General features: G+C 45.5%; 1 protein-coding gene across 4 annotated transcripts in view; it reads left to right on the forward strand.

Moving 5' to 3' along the window:
• Nucleotides 1-2009: 2009 nt before the first annotated feature.
• DNAJC18 (DnaJ heat shock protein family (Hsp40) member C18) overlaps nucleotides 2010-15689 on the forward strand; it is a 34946-nt gene continuing 21266 nt past the window's right edge. For 2 of the 4 annotated variants that reach the window (XM_033181054.1, XM_033181057.1), the window contains exons 1-4: nucleotides 2010-2111; nucleotides 2731-2813; nucleotides 7292-7378; nucleotides 8905-9091. In XM_033181054.1, coding sequence (XP_033036945.1) covers nucleotides 7339-7378; nucleotides 8905-9091 — 227 coding nt within the window. In that variant the 5' untranslated portion in view covers nucleotides 2010-2111; nucleotides 2731-2813; nucleotides 7292-7338. Of the gene's footprint in view, nucleotides 2112-2730; nucleotides 2818-7291; nucleotides 7379-8904; nucleotides 9092-15689 lie in introns of all 4 variants that reach the window. The other 2 variants (XM_033181055.1, XM_033181056.1) reach the window with 2 other exon arrangements.

Here is a 15689-nt window from a genome sequence, read left to right on the forward strand (position 1 = left end):
AAAGTGCTGGGATTACAGGCATGAGCTACTGTGCCTGGCGGGTTGTAAAGTGAGCTGGCTGGATGACTTGGCCTTCACTACCTTTTCTCATTCTTATAGTCCACAGTTCTATAGACTCTGGACGTAAGAAAAAATGAATATTATGTGCTAAGTAGAGATCACTCTGGGTAGACAAGTCGCAGGTGGCTCTGGACAAGCCTTTCACATTCTCAGGAGTTCCATTTCTCCTGTGTATTAACAGGGAAGAATGTGCCCTACCTGGCCCTTGCTACCTCACAGGCTAATGACTAGGTAAAATGGGATAATAAATGTGGAGATACTTGGGAAGTGAGCAACTGTAACAGACAGCTTGGCGTAAGTCACCAGCACCCAGGTCCCACTTCAGGATCAAGGCACTTGTTCCCCAGCTGTGGGATTGTTGGCTGCTGAGGACTCACAGCTGGTTGATGATTGGCTGTGGGGGTTGGGATTGGGGATGAAGACCTGGACCCCCTGCCTCAATTACCTTGCCCCCATTCCTGCTTCCCTTACTCCTCACAGCTGTTGTTCCAGGAGTGCTCACCAAGAAACCTTTAGTATGCAAATCTCAGTGTCTTGGAGTCTATTTTGTGGGGTACCTAACCTATGAAAGCAATACTGCAGTATTTTTGCGGGGGAGGGAAGATAGGGCCTGGCTCTGCCTCCCAGGCTAGAGTGCAGTGGCACGGCACAATCACAGCTCACTGCAACCTCAAACTCCTGGGCTCAAATGATCCTCCTGCCTCAGCCTCCCAAGTAGCTGGGACTATAGACGTGTGCCACCACAACCAGCCAATTTTTTTTTTTTTTTTTTTTTTTGAGACGGAGTCTCACTCTGTTGCCCGAGCTGGAGTGCAGTGGCCGGATCTCAGCTCACTGCAAGCTCCGCTTCCTGGATTTACGCCAATCTCCTGCCTCAGCCTCCCGAGTAGCTGGGACTTACAGGCGCCTGCCACCTCGCCCAGCTAGTTTTTTGCATTTTTTAGTAGAGACGGGGTTTCACCGTATTAGCCAGGATGGTCTCGATCTCCTGACCTCGTGATCTGCCCGTCTCGGCCTCCCAAGTGCTGGGATTACAGAACCAGCCAATTTTTTTTTTTTTTTTTTTTTTTTTTGAGACGAAGTCTTGCTCTGTTGCCCAGGCTGGAGTGCAGTGGCCAGATCTCAGCTCACTGCAAGCTCTGCCTCCCGGGTTTACGCCATTCTCCTGCCTCAGCCTCTGGAGTAGCTGGGACTACAGGCGCCCTCCACCTCGCCCGGCTAGATTTTTGCATTTTTTAGTAGAGACGGGGTTTCACCGTGTTAGCCAGGATGGTCTCGATCTCCTGACCTCGTGATCCGCCCGTCTTGGCCTCCCAGAGTGCTGGGATTACAGGCTTGAGCCACCGCGCCCGGCCCAGAACCAGCCAATTTTAAAAAATTTTTTTGTAGAAATGAGGTCCTGCGATGTTGGTCAGGCTGGTTACAAACTACTGGGCTCAAGACATCCTCCCACCTCGGCCTCCCAAATTTCTGGGATTACAGGTGTGAGTCATCACATCTGGCTAGTTTTGTTTTGTTTTGTTTTGTTTTGAGACGGAGTTTCACTCTTGTTGGCCAGGCTGGAGTGCAATGGCGCGATCTCCACTCACTGCAACCTCTGCCTCCCAGGTTCAAGCAATTCTCCTTCCTCAGCCTCCTGAGTAGCTGGGATTACAGGTGCCTGCCACCACGCCTGGCTAATTTTGTATTTTTAGTAGAGATGGGGTTTCACTATGTTGGGCAGGCTGGTCTCAAACTCCTGACCTCAGGTGATGCGGCCACCTCAGCCTTCCAAAGTGCTGGGATTACAGGCGTGAGCCACCGCGCCCAAACTTGGCTAGTATTTTTAAAATAATTCATATATATTTGATTTAAATCTCACAGCCAACAGCACATGACTTACTAGCCATTCTGGTCCACCATCCACCATTGGGATGGAACCCCTCAGATGACATAACAATGCCTAGGATTCTGTTTGTGCTGTTGTTATTCTGCCTGCCATGGGCACTCAGTTCAGCTGCTCATCATACTGGACTAATCAGGTCAAGGACATGGGGCTGAATTCACTCTAGGTAACTCAGCTGACGTCTTCATTATAAAACCACACATTTTCCTCTGACTCTGGGCAATGACCTGCATATATAAGCTGTTAGTAATAAGGTATTTATATGTGCGGGAAGAAGGAGAGAACTGGTATTAATAATCTATGAGATTGAAAGGCTTTTACCCTGACACTGACACTGCAGTACCACATGAGCCATGTGGATTTTCTTGTTGCTAAGTAACTCTTTCCTTTGGGAAAGGGTTGAGGATGAATTTAATGCTGAATTCTGCTCTGGAGCAAATTCTAGTAGAGAGGTTTCTCCTGGAGGAGCCTACTATTTATGCAAATTCGAGACCCCACTTCTGACAGGAAATCTGAGTGCAGCCTTCTGCAGCCCTTGCAGCTTCTCTGAAACCCTCTCTTCCTTCATTTCTAGACAACAGGATGATGATCGTTTACAAGATGACTTCCTCCCTTTTCTCACACAGGACTACGTGGTCCTTAAACAGGAATAGATGGCGGGGATGGGAGGCTTGCTGCAGAATGTCCTTCTCTCATTTCTTCCACCATCCTATGGGAGGGCAACCAATAAACCAGCTCAGACACACAGGCCCAGTGGGATCATTTACTCAGCTTCTTTCTTCTAGGGCTGGATGGGGCAGCATCTCAATCATATAGGGCACAGGACAAACCTCAGTATCACCAGCAAGAATCCACTACTGTTCAACACGTAAGTAAGTGGAGGCTGGGCATGGTGACTCACGCCTGTAAGCCCAGCACTTGGGAAGTCCCCAGGGGCAGGATCGCTTTAACCCAGGAGTTCCAGACCAGCCTGGGTAACATAGTGACATACCACATCTTAAAAAGCTGGGCATAGTGGCATGTGCCTGTGGTCCCAGCTACTCAGGAGGCTGAGGTGGGAGGATCGCTTGAGCCCAAGAGACCAAAGCTGCAGTGAGTTGTGATAGAGCCACTGCACTCCAACTCATGCAACAGAATAAGACCCTGTCTGAAAAAAATAAAGTGGAGAAAACCGAGAGAAACCTGAGGCTGGCCCTAAGGTAAAATGGTTTAGCAGATGAAGGAGCATGGCAGGCCTCCTTGACCTAGTTCTGGCACACAATTTCCCCAAGCGCAGCTAGTACTACTCTATTCAATTTGAATGTGCTGGAAAACACCGTGTGATTATGTCCACCAGTCTTTTCCCGGGTTTGTGGATGTCCTCCTTTCTCTCCTATTCAAACTTCTTTCCACATCTACCTCCTTCTCTTTGAGAACTGCCTTGGAGACCCCAATTTCTCTTCCCTTATCTCCTTCCCAGTTACCCTCTCACTCTTCCCGCAGGTCTTTTTCGACTGGCATCCCCATCCTGTACTCTTTGGGCCCACAGCTTCCTCTTTTACAAAACACAGAAATTGAACTTTACAGTAGGATTATTTTTGCTGACTAGTTGATGAGTTTAAGCAGAAACTGGCATAGAAGTATTCTCAATGTTGAGCTTTAGAGTTCCGCATTAGTCCAAGTGATGTGATCATACAAAAATTCATCCAGAAGTGTTAGTTGAGGTGTAAACAAACTGAAGAATACATGTGGATACTTGGCAATATTTGAGAAGGTCATAATGCTAAACCATTGTTGTTACTGTTCTAGAAGCAAATGAAAAGAAGTCTGGAAAAGAAGGGGATGTAAAGTTTCAGAGGATGAGGAGAGAGGATGCTTAGCTACTAGAACGCAGCTAAGATTTGAGAAGAGGCCCCAGCTTCCCAAATCTTGTCCAATACTCTTGAGCCTAGACTCTGCTCCTAAATAGTCTTATAATTCATAGTTCCTCTTTTTTTTTTTTTTTTTTTGAGAGCGGAGTCTCGTTGTGTCGCCCAGGCTGGAGTGCAGTGGCACGATCTCGGCTCACTGCAAGCTCCGCCTCCCGGGTTCCCGCCATTCTCCCGCCTCAGCCTCCGAGTAGCTGGGACTACAGGCGCCCGCCACCGCGCCCAGCTAGTTTTTTGTATTTTTAGTAGAGACGGGGTTTCACCGTGTTAGCCAGGAGGGTCTCGATCTCCTGACCTCGTGATCCACCCACCTCAGCCTCCCAAAGTGCTGGGATTACAGGCTTGAGCCACCGCGCCCGGCCTATAGTTCCTCTTCTCAATCCAGTTAACCCCTACAGTGCTCTAACAGCCCACTCTCAGCCAAACGCCTCTGACTTCACGGTATTCTAACATCTCCAGGTAGTACCTCCAAACCTTTTCCCTGTGCCCCCAGACCCTGAGGTCCATCCCACCCTCAGTTGTCCATCTTCTAGAGCAGGCGGTCTAGCCTCCCCAAACCAGAAGAACTTCCTTTTTATATTCAACCACCTGGTGGATGTCCCTGATCAGGTCCCTCAGCTGCAAAGCACAAGTGGGACCTTCAGGATCCAGCCTTCTGTGAGCACACTGCTGCCTGGATTAGTTAGCTGGTCATAGGTCCAATGTCCCAGAGTGGAGCTTTTGACTCATCTCATGGTTCTGGGGCCTCCTTCGCCTCTCAAGTTTAAGGACATCCATAATTCATTGGATTTAGGACGACCCAAAACCTTGTCATACTAGTTCACTTTTGCCATCTTCTCTTTTTGAAAGGGAGAAAATCACCAGTTTTAGTGGCTGGATTCAGGGGTTAGGGTGCATGGACAAGCAGCTTCCCAGCCCTTTTTGGCAGTGTTTTGCTTCTTGTCCTATTTGCAGGTAATGATTGCCAGATAGACAGGAATGGGGTCCAGTTAGTCATATCCAGGACCTTATGATATGCCCCATACACACCCCTTCGCTCCTAGTTTACAATGTCAAACCGTAAAAAATGTTTTCTCTTCCTCTGAGCCAGTCTATAAGTGGCCAGCATTTATTAAATACATACTACATGCCAGATGAGGTGCTAACAGCTTTACAAGCATTATCTTCTTATATCCTACGGCAATTCTATGCACATTTTTTAACCACTATGTTAAATTCCTCCTCCTAAATTAAGTGAAAATGACCAAATTTCTAGACAACTATTACTTTCTCAGTGCTTATGGGGGTGGGGGTGAGGAAAGAACACTGTCTTCAAGTGCTCCAGGAGAAATTGATATTACAAATGACACAAGCCTTTAGTGGTCAACCAGTTTGGTAGTTTTCAAACATATGGGTTTTCTTTCCTTTAGTAGACCACAAAATACAAAACAGAAAAAAGCAGAGCTGCTTTGATTGAAGAAGGGTGAGGTGCTAGTGCCTTCCCTGCTATGCCTTCCTCCCCACTCCCACTCCTCAATAGAAGATTCCAGAGACATCTGCACATTGAGCCTTAAGGATTCCTCAATTTAAAAACTACTAATTGAAGCTGGGCGCGGTGGCTCACGCCTGTAATCCCACTACTTTGGGAGGCCAACGCGGGCAGATCACAAGGTCAGGAGATCGAGACCATCATGGCCAACATGGTGAAACGCTGTCTCTACCAAAAATACAAAAATCAGCTGGGAATGGTGGCATGTGCCTGTAGACCCAGCTACTTGGGAGGCTGAGGCAGGAGAATTGCTTGAACCAGGGAGTCAGAGGTTGCAGTGAGCCGAGATTACACCACTGCACTCCAGCCTGGTGACAAAGTGAGACTCCGTCTCAAAAAACTAACAAGCAAAAATTACTAACTGAATCCAACCTTCTCATTTTATAGGTGAGGAGACTGAGGCCAAAGAAGAAGTAAAAAGGAATTGTTCAGGATCATGCAATGATTTGTGGCAAAACCCCAACTATTAATATAACACCTATACAACTTCTAGGCCAGTGCTTTTTCCACTTGAAAGGCCTTGTTCTCTCTGAGGTTTTTTTTTTTTTTTTTTTTTTGACACAGTCTCACTCTGTCACCCAGGCTGGAGTGCAGTGGCACGATCTTGGCTCACTACAACCTCTGCCGGCCAGGTTCAAGCGATTCTCCTGCTTCAGCCTCCCAAGTAGCTGGGACTACAGGCACATGCCACCATACCCAGCTAATGTGTGTATTTTTAGTCCAGACAGGGTTTCACCATATTGGCCAGGATGGTCTCGATCTCCTGACCTCGTGATCTGCCCGCCTCAGCCGCCCAAAGTGTTGGGATTACAGGTGTAAGCCACTGCACCCAGCCATTCTCTGAGTTCTTAAGTGGGCAAGATGTCAGTGATGCCAGGGCCATGACTGTAGGAAAGGGCTGGAACTGCATGCCCTCTGGTGCTTTTACCCTTCCAAGTTTATGTCCAGGAATAAACATCTCTCCCCAACTGCCTAAGTAGGTGCTAGTTGATATCATGATTGATTTGGTATTCTTGGGTAAGACCTCAGTGAATTCTGGGTAATTTTTTGTTCGGGGATGAACTGTACCCATCCACCTATGAAGAAAGAGTTGCTTTTATTCTTTGCTAGGCTCCATCCATATCTGGATGGGGAACAGCAAGAATATTTATTTCCTCATTTGCTTTTTACTAATCTCAGTGTCTGGCCCTTCAGAAAAGAAAGGAATGGGCTAAAGAGACAACTGGGCTGGAAGAGAGGAGAAAAGTGTCAGAGGGGTGTTGGAGTAGGATGAGTTGGAGGAAGGACAGGAACAGCAAAGATGGAGGCTCTTAATGCAGGCCCCAATACCTTTCCATGTCTTCTTTCTCCACCCCGACACCCTCTGATGTCCAGTGCCTGAGGAGTTGGAGCAGTAGGGGCATATCCAGATTGCCCTCCAACCCCATAAATCTACATCACTTTTCTATTTTCTTGACTCTTAAGCTTCCAAAGGCTGGATTCGGCATCCCCCAAATCCATCTCTGAATCTCCAGGGCCTGCCACTGACTACACAGAACAGGCCTTAGCGTATGCTTCAAAAAGACATCCATGACGAGCATAATAGTCATACTGTCACCCTCTAGCCTATAGTTTGCGAAGCCCTTTACAGGCAGGACTTCAGTCGCCCCTCCTTGGATGTCCCTAGGGTTAGGCAGGGCCGAAGCCACTATCCCAGCTCTACAAATGAGGAAAAGCCAAGAGCCATGCTGCAGGCAGCTAGCAGCAACACTCTTCCACAGGTCTCCTGACGAAGGTCGCGCACTTCTCTGCATCTCCCACGGACTCCGGCGCAGAGCCTGCCGGGAGTTGTAGTCCAGTGCCCCGGGAACTCCTACGGACTGGACTACAATGACCAGCGTGCCCCGCGCTCCGCGCCCCCTTCTCTTTCAGCCTCGGGCGAGGGGGAGGTTCGGCGGACCTGCAGATTGGGAACCGATATGGCGGCGACTCTGGGCAGCGGGGAGCGCTGGACGGAAGGTACTAGGTCCCCGCCTGAAGGAGGGATAGGGCGGCGTTCGGGGGAGATCAGGGATGAGGATCCTGAAGACGCACAAGGGCTGAGATCCTGGGTCTGAGGTGATGGATGGAGGCCTGTGAGAAGATGCTGAGCCTGAGTAGGGTTGCGGATGGGGTAGGGAAGCTGGGCCCGCAAGCCCAGAGTCACCGGTGACGACTTGTTGCCTCCGGCCCCCCAGCCCCACCCCCGCCCGTGCCCCGCCCAGGGCCCGCAGCGGTCAGGCCCCGCCCGTGCCAGGGTGACTGGAGGGCCCGTGGGGGTGCTGCGGTCTCTCCGCAGCTTGCTAACCTGGCCCATATCTTCCGCCTAACTGGGCCACCTGACCTTCAGTCCCTGTTTGAACATGTCGCTCCAGCCGGCATCAGAACCAGCCTTTTCCACCCTATAGTCAGGCAAAAAGTATTGATCCAATACCTATTGCATGCCCCGCATTATGCTGATTCTGCAGCGGGGATTTGACTGACACGGGTCCCTTAGCTTACAAAACTCGCAGCCCTCTGAGAGTTTGACGACTGAACAGTCAATTACAAAACGGACTAGTAATACAAAACGGCCTGGGCTACACAGCAAGATCAGGGATTTGGAGAGCACACTGACAAGGTAGCTAACGCAGACTGGCTGTCAAGGGAGGTTTCTTGCAGAGTGTTACAAATGGTGACAAGAAGGATGCGTTGGAGTTAGCCAGGCCGACTTAGAGGAAGAGTGTCCAGGAGCAGTGGGTGGAGGTAGCTGAGGGATGTTAAGCGGAAGAAAGATGTTGTTAAAGGCTTTCCCAGGTCCTCAGAGAAGACATGAGTGCTCTGCCCCTTTTGACTGGATTGCTTATGACCCTCTTTACATTCTGCAGGTGTTGTTATTGAATCTTCTCCCTTTAAACCAGGGGTATCCAATCTTTTGGCTTCCCTGGGCCACATTGGAAGAATTGTCTTGGGCTACACATAAAATACACTAACTGACGACTAAATAACCGATGACAGCTGATGAGCTTAAAAATAAAATTTCAAAAACACATCTCATAATGCTCGAAGAAAGTTTACGAATTTATGTTGAGCTCAAAGCCGTGCTTGGCCGCATGCCATCTGTGGGCCGCGGGTTGGACAAGCTTGCATTAAACTAACCTCTTTGTGGTCAGGAGCAGGTCTTACCCATCTGCCCCCTTGATCTATCTAGCCAAGTTCCTTGGTATATATTCTATAATTGTTAGTGTAAAAGAATTGAACTCCTCTCTACTTTAAATCTTAGAGGTGGGAGGAACTGCAACAAAAAATACTATTTTACGAGCAGTGTCTCTTCTGACCATGGACCATAGAGAAACAGATGTTTATTCAGCTTTGTATGACAAAGTCAGCATGACATCCCTACCCCTGGCCATCACGCTTACCTTCTCATGCTTAGGAACAGCCTCCCAGAGAGCTAAGTAAGGCAGGTTGCAAAGTTGATTTTGAGGGTCAGATGGAGACCTAATGGAGGGGCTGTTGCTTTGCAGCTTACATTGATGCAGTTAGAAGAAACAAATACCCAGAAGACACACCTCCTGAGAGTCATGACCCCTGTGGCTGCTGTCACTGCATGAAGGCACAAAAGGAAAAGAAGTCTGAGAATGAGTGGACTCAGACCCGGCAGGGTGAGGGAAGCTCCATGTATAGTGAGGAACAGCTGCTTGGGGTACAAAGGTGAGCATGTGGTGGGATTGAATGAGTGATTTTATGGAAAGTGCTTAGAAGAGTGCCTGGATGTGCTATGTAAGTATTGACTGATGATGATGATGATGATGATGATGATGATGATAATTGAAGCATACTAGCTTCTTGACCTCAGAGGGAAGACTGAGTAGAAGTGGAATATTAGGGTATAACACAAACTAACTACCCTGCTTCTACTTTAAGAGAGGCGGCAGAAACCAACTAGACACAACACACATCTATAGGACATTCTGTCAACAACAACAGAATGATTTTCTTCTTAAGGATACATAGAATATTCTCCAGGATAGACCATATCTTAGGTCATAAAACAAGCCTCAGTAAATTTTAAAAGATTGAAATCATACAGTGTATGGACTCTGAAATCAAAAACAAAGGGAAATTTGAGAAATTCACAAATATTTGGAAATTAAACTACAAGCTCCTAATAAGCAAACAAGTCACAGAATAAATCACTAGGAAAGCTAGAAATGCTTTGAGATGAGGGAAAAGGAAAACACGACATACTAAAATGTATAGGATACAGCTAAAACAGTGCTTAGTAGGAAATTTATAGCTCTAAATGCTTATTTTTTTGATAAAAGACTCCAAATCAGTAATCTAATCTACCTTAAGGAAGTAGACAGCCTGGACAATACAGTGAAACCTTCTCTCTACCAAAAAAAAAAAAAAAAAATGTATATATATATAAATTAGCTTGGTGTGGTGGCGCAAGTATGTAGTCCCAGCTACTTGGGAGGCTGAGGCAGGAGGATTGCTTGAACCCAGTAGGTCGAAGCTGCAGTGAGTCATGATCACATCACTGCACTCCTGTCTGGACAGCAGAGCAAGACCCTATCTCTCAAAAAAGAAAAAAAGAAAAAAAAAGAAAGAGGGATATCCCTACCAATCTAAATACTATGAACAATTATATACCAACAAATTAGATAACCTAGATAAAATCAACAAATGCCTAGAAAGACACAAATTACTGAATCTGACTTAAGAAAAAAATGGAGTCCAGGCATGGTGGGTCACACCTGTAATCCTAGTGTTTTGGGGGTGCTGAGGCAGGAGGATTGCTTGAGACCAGGAGTTTTAGACCAGCCTGGGCAACATAGTAAGACCTTATCTCTAAAAAAGCAAAAAAAAAAAAAAATACTTGGGCATGGTGGCACATGCCTGTGGCTACTTTGGAGACTGAAGCAGGAGGATCACTTGAGCCTAGGAATCTGAGGTTACAGTAAGCTATGATAGTGCCACTGCATTGCAGCTTGGGTGACAGAGTGAGACCTTATTTCCAAAAAAAAAAAGAAAAAAAATTGAAAACCCAGGTAGACCTACAACAAATAAGGTGATTTAATTAACAATCAAAAAACTTCTGGCTGGGCATGGTGGCTCATGCCCGTAATCCCATTACTTTGGGAAGCTGAGGCGGGAGGATCACTTGAGCCCAGGAGTTCAAGACCAGCCTGGCCACATGGCGAAACTTCATCACTACAATAAAAAACAAACAAAAAGACCCCACAAAAATTAGCCAAGCATAGTGGTGCACATCTGCAGTCCCAGCTGCTCAGGAGGCTGAGATGGGAGGATTGATGGAGCCTGGAAGGGTGAGGCTACAGTGAGCAGTGATTGCACCACTGCACTCTAGTCTGGGTGACAGAGGGAGACCCTGTCTGAAAAAAAAAAAAAAAACTTCCAATGAAGAGAAGTCCAGGCCCAGCTGGCTTCATTCTTTGAGGCCAGTAGTACACTGTAACCAAAACCAGAAAAAAAATCATAAGAAATCTAAACTATCAACCAATATCCCTTATTGGTATATATATATATACACACACACACATATATATATATTAAAAAGCACTTAACAAAATCCAACACTTTTTTTTTTTTTTTTGAGATGGATTCTTGCTCTGTCACCCAAACTGGAGTGCAATGCCACGATCTCGGCTCACTGCAACCTCTGCCTCCCAGGTTCAAGCAATTCTCCGGCCTCAGCCTCCCGAGTAGCTGGGACTACAGACACACACCACCACACCCAGCTAATTTTTGTATTTTTAGTGGAGACGGGGTTTTACCATGTTGGCCAGGATGGTCTCGTGACCTCGTGATCCGCCCGCCTCGGCCTCCCAAAGTGCTGGGATTACAGGCGTGAGCCACTGTGCCCAGCCCCAACACTCTTTCGTAATAAAAACACTCAACTAGGAATAGAAGGGAACTTTCTCAACCTGATAACGTCCATCTACACAAATCCACAGTTAACATCATACTTAAAGGTGAACAACTGGGTGTTTTCCCACCAAGATCAGGAACAAGACAAGTATGTCTGTTCACTCTTGCCATTCTGTTCAACATTGTACTAGAGGGTCAAGCCAGGGCATTTAAGCAAGAAAAAGAAATAAAAGCCAACCAGATTGGAAAGAAGAGTAAAACTACATCCACAGATGACATGATCTTGTAAATGGAAAATCCTAATGAATACACATACACATACATACACATACACACACACACACAAATACTGTTAGACCTGATAAACAAGTTGGACAAAGTTACAGAATATAAGATCAATATACAAAAATTATCATTTTTCTATATACTGGCAATGAACAATCAAAAAATGAAATTAAGAAAATATAGTTGGCCGGGCGCGGTGGCTCAAGCCTGTAATCCTAGCACTTTGGGAGGCCGAGACGGGCAGATCACGAGGTCAGAAGATCGAGACCATACTGGCTAACATGGTGAAACCCCGTCTCTACTAAAAAATACAAAAAAACTAGCCGGGCGAGGTGGCGGGCGCCTGTAGTCCCAGCTACTTGGGAGGCTGAGGCAAGGAGAATGGCGTAAACCCAGGAGGCGGAGCTTGCAGTGAGCTGAGATCCGGCCACTGCACTCCAGCCTGGGCGACAGAGCGACACTCCGTCTCAAAAAAAAAAATTAAAATAAATAATAATAATAAAGTTCTGTGGCCGGGCGTGGTGTCTCACTTCTGTAATCCCAGCACTTTGGGAGGCTGAGGCAGGCGGATCACAAGGTCAGGAGTTCGAGACCAGCCTAGTCAACATGGTGAAATCCCATCTCTACTAAAAACACAGAAATTAGCCGGACGTGGTGGCAGGCGCCTGTGATCCCAGCTACTCGGGAGTCTGAGGCAGGAGAATTGCTTGAACCCGGGAGGAGGAGGTTGCATGAGTTGAGACCATACAATTGCACTCCAGCCTAGGTGACAAGAGTGAAACTCTATCTCAAAAAAAAAGAAAAAAAAATGTGAAAAGTCAACCTACAGAATGGGAGAAAACATTTAAAAAGTGTATATCTGATAAGGGACTTTTTCTGGAACATACAAAGTTCTCTTAAAACTCAACAATGCGAAGACAAATAACCCAATTGAAAAAATGGGCAAAGGGTCTGAATAGGCATTCCTCCTATATATTCCTCCATATATATATATAAAGAAGATATATATATCATTAGTAAGCATATGTAAACTTGTTCAACATCATTAGTCATTAAAGGAATGCAAATCAAAACCACAATGAGATACTGTACCACTTCACACCCACTGGAATAGCTATAGTCAAAAAGGTGGATAATAAGTGTTGATAAAGAAGCAGATAAATTGGAACCTTTGTACATTGCTGGTAGGAATGCAGCCAGTTTGGAAAACAATATGACAATTCCTCTTAAAGTTCAGAAGAAAGTTAAGATTATTGACCAACAATCTACTCCTAGTATATACCAAGAGAAATATAAATATACTTCCACAAAAAAACTTGTACATGAATATCCATAGCAATATTATTCATAACCACCCCAAAGGGGAAACAACCCAATGTCCATTAACTGATCATGGACAAACAACATGGCGTATATCCATACAATGAAATATTATTTTCTAACAAAAAGGAGTGAACAGATTCATGCTACAACATGAATGAACCTTGAAGAAATTACAGTAAGTGAAAGAAGCCAGACACAAAAGGCTACATGTTACATAACTCCTTTTATATAAAATATTCAGAATAAGCAAATCTATAGAGAGGGAAAGTAGATTAGTGGGTCCCAGGGGCTGGGGAAGAGAAGTGGGAATGACTCCTAATGAGTATAGAGTTTCTTTTTGGGGTGATAAAAATGTCCTGAAATGAGATAGTGGTGATAGATGCACACCTCTATAAATGTATTTAAAAACTAATGAATTGTACATTTTAAAAGGGTGAACTTTATGGTAAGTGGATTATTTCTCAATAAAGCATTATTAAACAAATAGTAAATTTAGGAGAGGGAGTCCTGAGTGTCTGCCATGGAAGCAGAGATTGGAAACTGGGCTAGGGATTCAAAGACTCCCCATGGGCAGCTCATGTGGAAGGGACCTGCTGACAGCCCAGACCCTGCATTAGAGTCCAACCTGTGTTACTGACTTACGATGAATTTCCTAAAAAAACTCCGAATCTCTGCCTGCCTTACTTAATCATATAGTAGCAAAAGACTGAAGCCCTTCTCAATACAAATTAGTAGGTGATATATATATTATACATTGATACAATGCAATAATATTTAGATTTTAAAAAGAATGAGGTAGGCCAGGCGTGGTGGCTCATGCCTGTAATCCCAGCACTTTGGGAGGCCAAGACAGGTGGATCACTTGAGGTCAAGAGTTCGAGACCAGCCTGGCCAATATTGTGAAACCCTGTCTCTACTAAAATTACAAAAACTAGCTGGGTGTGGTGGTGCAAGCCTGTAGTCCCAGCTACTCGGGAGGCTGAGGCAGGAGAATCACTTGAACCCAGAAGGCAGAAGTTCAGTGAGCCGAGATCGCGCCACTGCACTCCAGCCTGGGCTCTGTCTCAAAAAAAAAAAAAAAAGAGGTAGATATATAATACTAGGTAATATTTATTTAGTATTAGATGCTCTCAAGCACGTTGATGAAGATTTTAATCATAATATCAACTCTGTGAAATATAATTATTAGCCCATTTCAGAAGATAACACCAAGCTATAGAGGTTAAGTACTCAGCAAAATCAAAGCTCAACCAAGGCATTTTGACTCCAGAGTTCATCTCTAATCCAGCAGTTCTCAAAGGGTGGTTGGGGAACCCCAAGACCCTTTTAGGGGATAGGTCTGCAAGTTTAAAACTGTAGTCATAATGATACAAACATGTTACTTGTCTTTTTCACTAATTTTCTCATGATTATACAGTGGAGTTTTTGAGAGGCTGCATGACATGTAATTACATCATCACTGTTTAAAAATTTTTTGTTTTCATTTCTGGTATAGTAGATGTGGATTGATAGAAGTCACATAAATGAAAGCTCTTTTGAGGTCTTCAGTAATTTTTTTTCTCTTCCTGTACCATGCATTATAAAATGTTGCTGAGATCAAAAGTTCAGAACTGCCACTCTAAACTAAACTACTGTCTAGTCTAAATGATTATTCTATACTTCTCATCTTTATCTGTTAAGGATTGATCTCCAATCCTTTTTTGTTTATTTGTTTGTTTGTTTGTTTGTTTGTTTTTTAGAGACAGGGTCATGCTCTGTTGCCCAGGCTTGAGTGTAGTAGAACAATCATAACTCACTGCAGCCTCAAACTCCTGGGCTTAAGTGATCCACCTGCTTTGGCCTCCTGAGTAGCTAGAATTCCAGATACAAGGCACCATGCCTGGCTAACTTTTTAAAATTTTTCATAGAGATAGGGTCTTACCATCCTGCCCAGGCTGGCCTTAAGCTCTTGGCCTCAAGCAGTCCTCCTGCCTCAGCCTCCCAAAGCACTGGGATTACAAGTGTGAGCCACCACGCCCAGCCCAAAATAAATTTTTTTTTTTTTTTTTTTTGAGACAGAGTCTCGCTTTGTCGCCCAGGCTGGAGTGCAGTGGCCGGATCTCAGCTCACTGCAAGCTCCGCCTCCCAGGTTTACACCATTCTCCTGCTTTAGCCTCCCGAGTAGCTGGGACTACAGGTGCCCACCACCTCGCCCGGCTAGTTTTTTTGTATTTTTTAGTAGAGACGGGGTTTCACTGGGTTAGCCAGGATGGTCTCAATCTCCTGACTTCGTGATCCGCCCGTCTCGGCCTCCCAAAGTGCTAGGATTACAGGCTTGAGCCACCGCGCCCGGCCAATAAATTTTTTTTTAAGCAAGATGTAGAAAAGTGATTATAATATGTTTCCATTTAGGTAAGAACAAAAATGGAGAGGACTATACCTGTACTCTCTGTACATAGGATCCATACAAAACTTCTAATGATGGTTGTCCCTGTGGTGGGATTCTGGGGGACAGGAAATAATGAAGCAGGAGAATTTTTACTGTATAAACTTTAGTTCTGTTGGCTCTTTTTCTTCTATCATGTGTATGTTAACTTTTTTAAAACACAGTTTAGCTGGGCACGGTGGCTAACACCTGTAATCCCAGCAGTTTGGCAAGCCGAGGTGGGCAGATCACAAGGTCAGGAGTTTGAGACCAGCCTAACCAACATGGTGAAACCCCATCTCTACTAAAAATACAAAAATTAGCCAGGCCTGGTGGCGCATCCCTGTAATCTCAGCTACTTGGGAGGCAGAGGCAGGAGAATTGCTTGAACCCTGGAGGCAG

The sequence above is a fragment of the Trachypithecus francoisi genome, unplaced genomic scaffold, assembly GCF_009764315.1.
Source record: "Trachypithecus francoisi isolate TF-2019V2 unplaced genomic scaffold, Tfra_2.0 Lachesis_group2, whole genome shotgun sequence".
Classification (NCBI taxonomy): Eukaryota; Metazoa; Chordata; class Mammalia; order Primates; family Cercopithecidae; genus Trachypithecus; species Trachypithecus francoisi.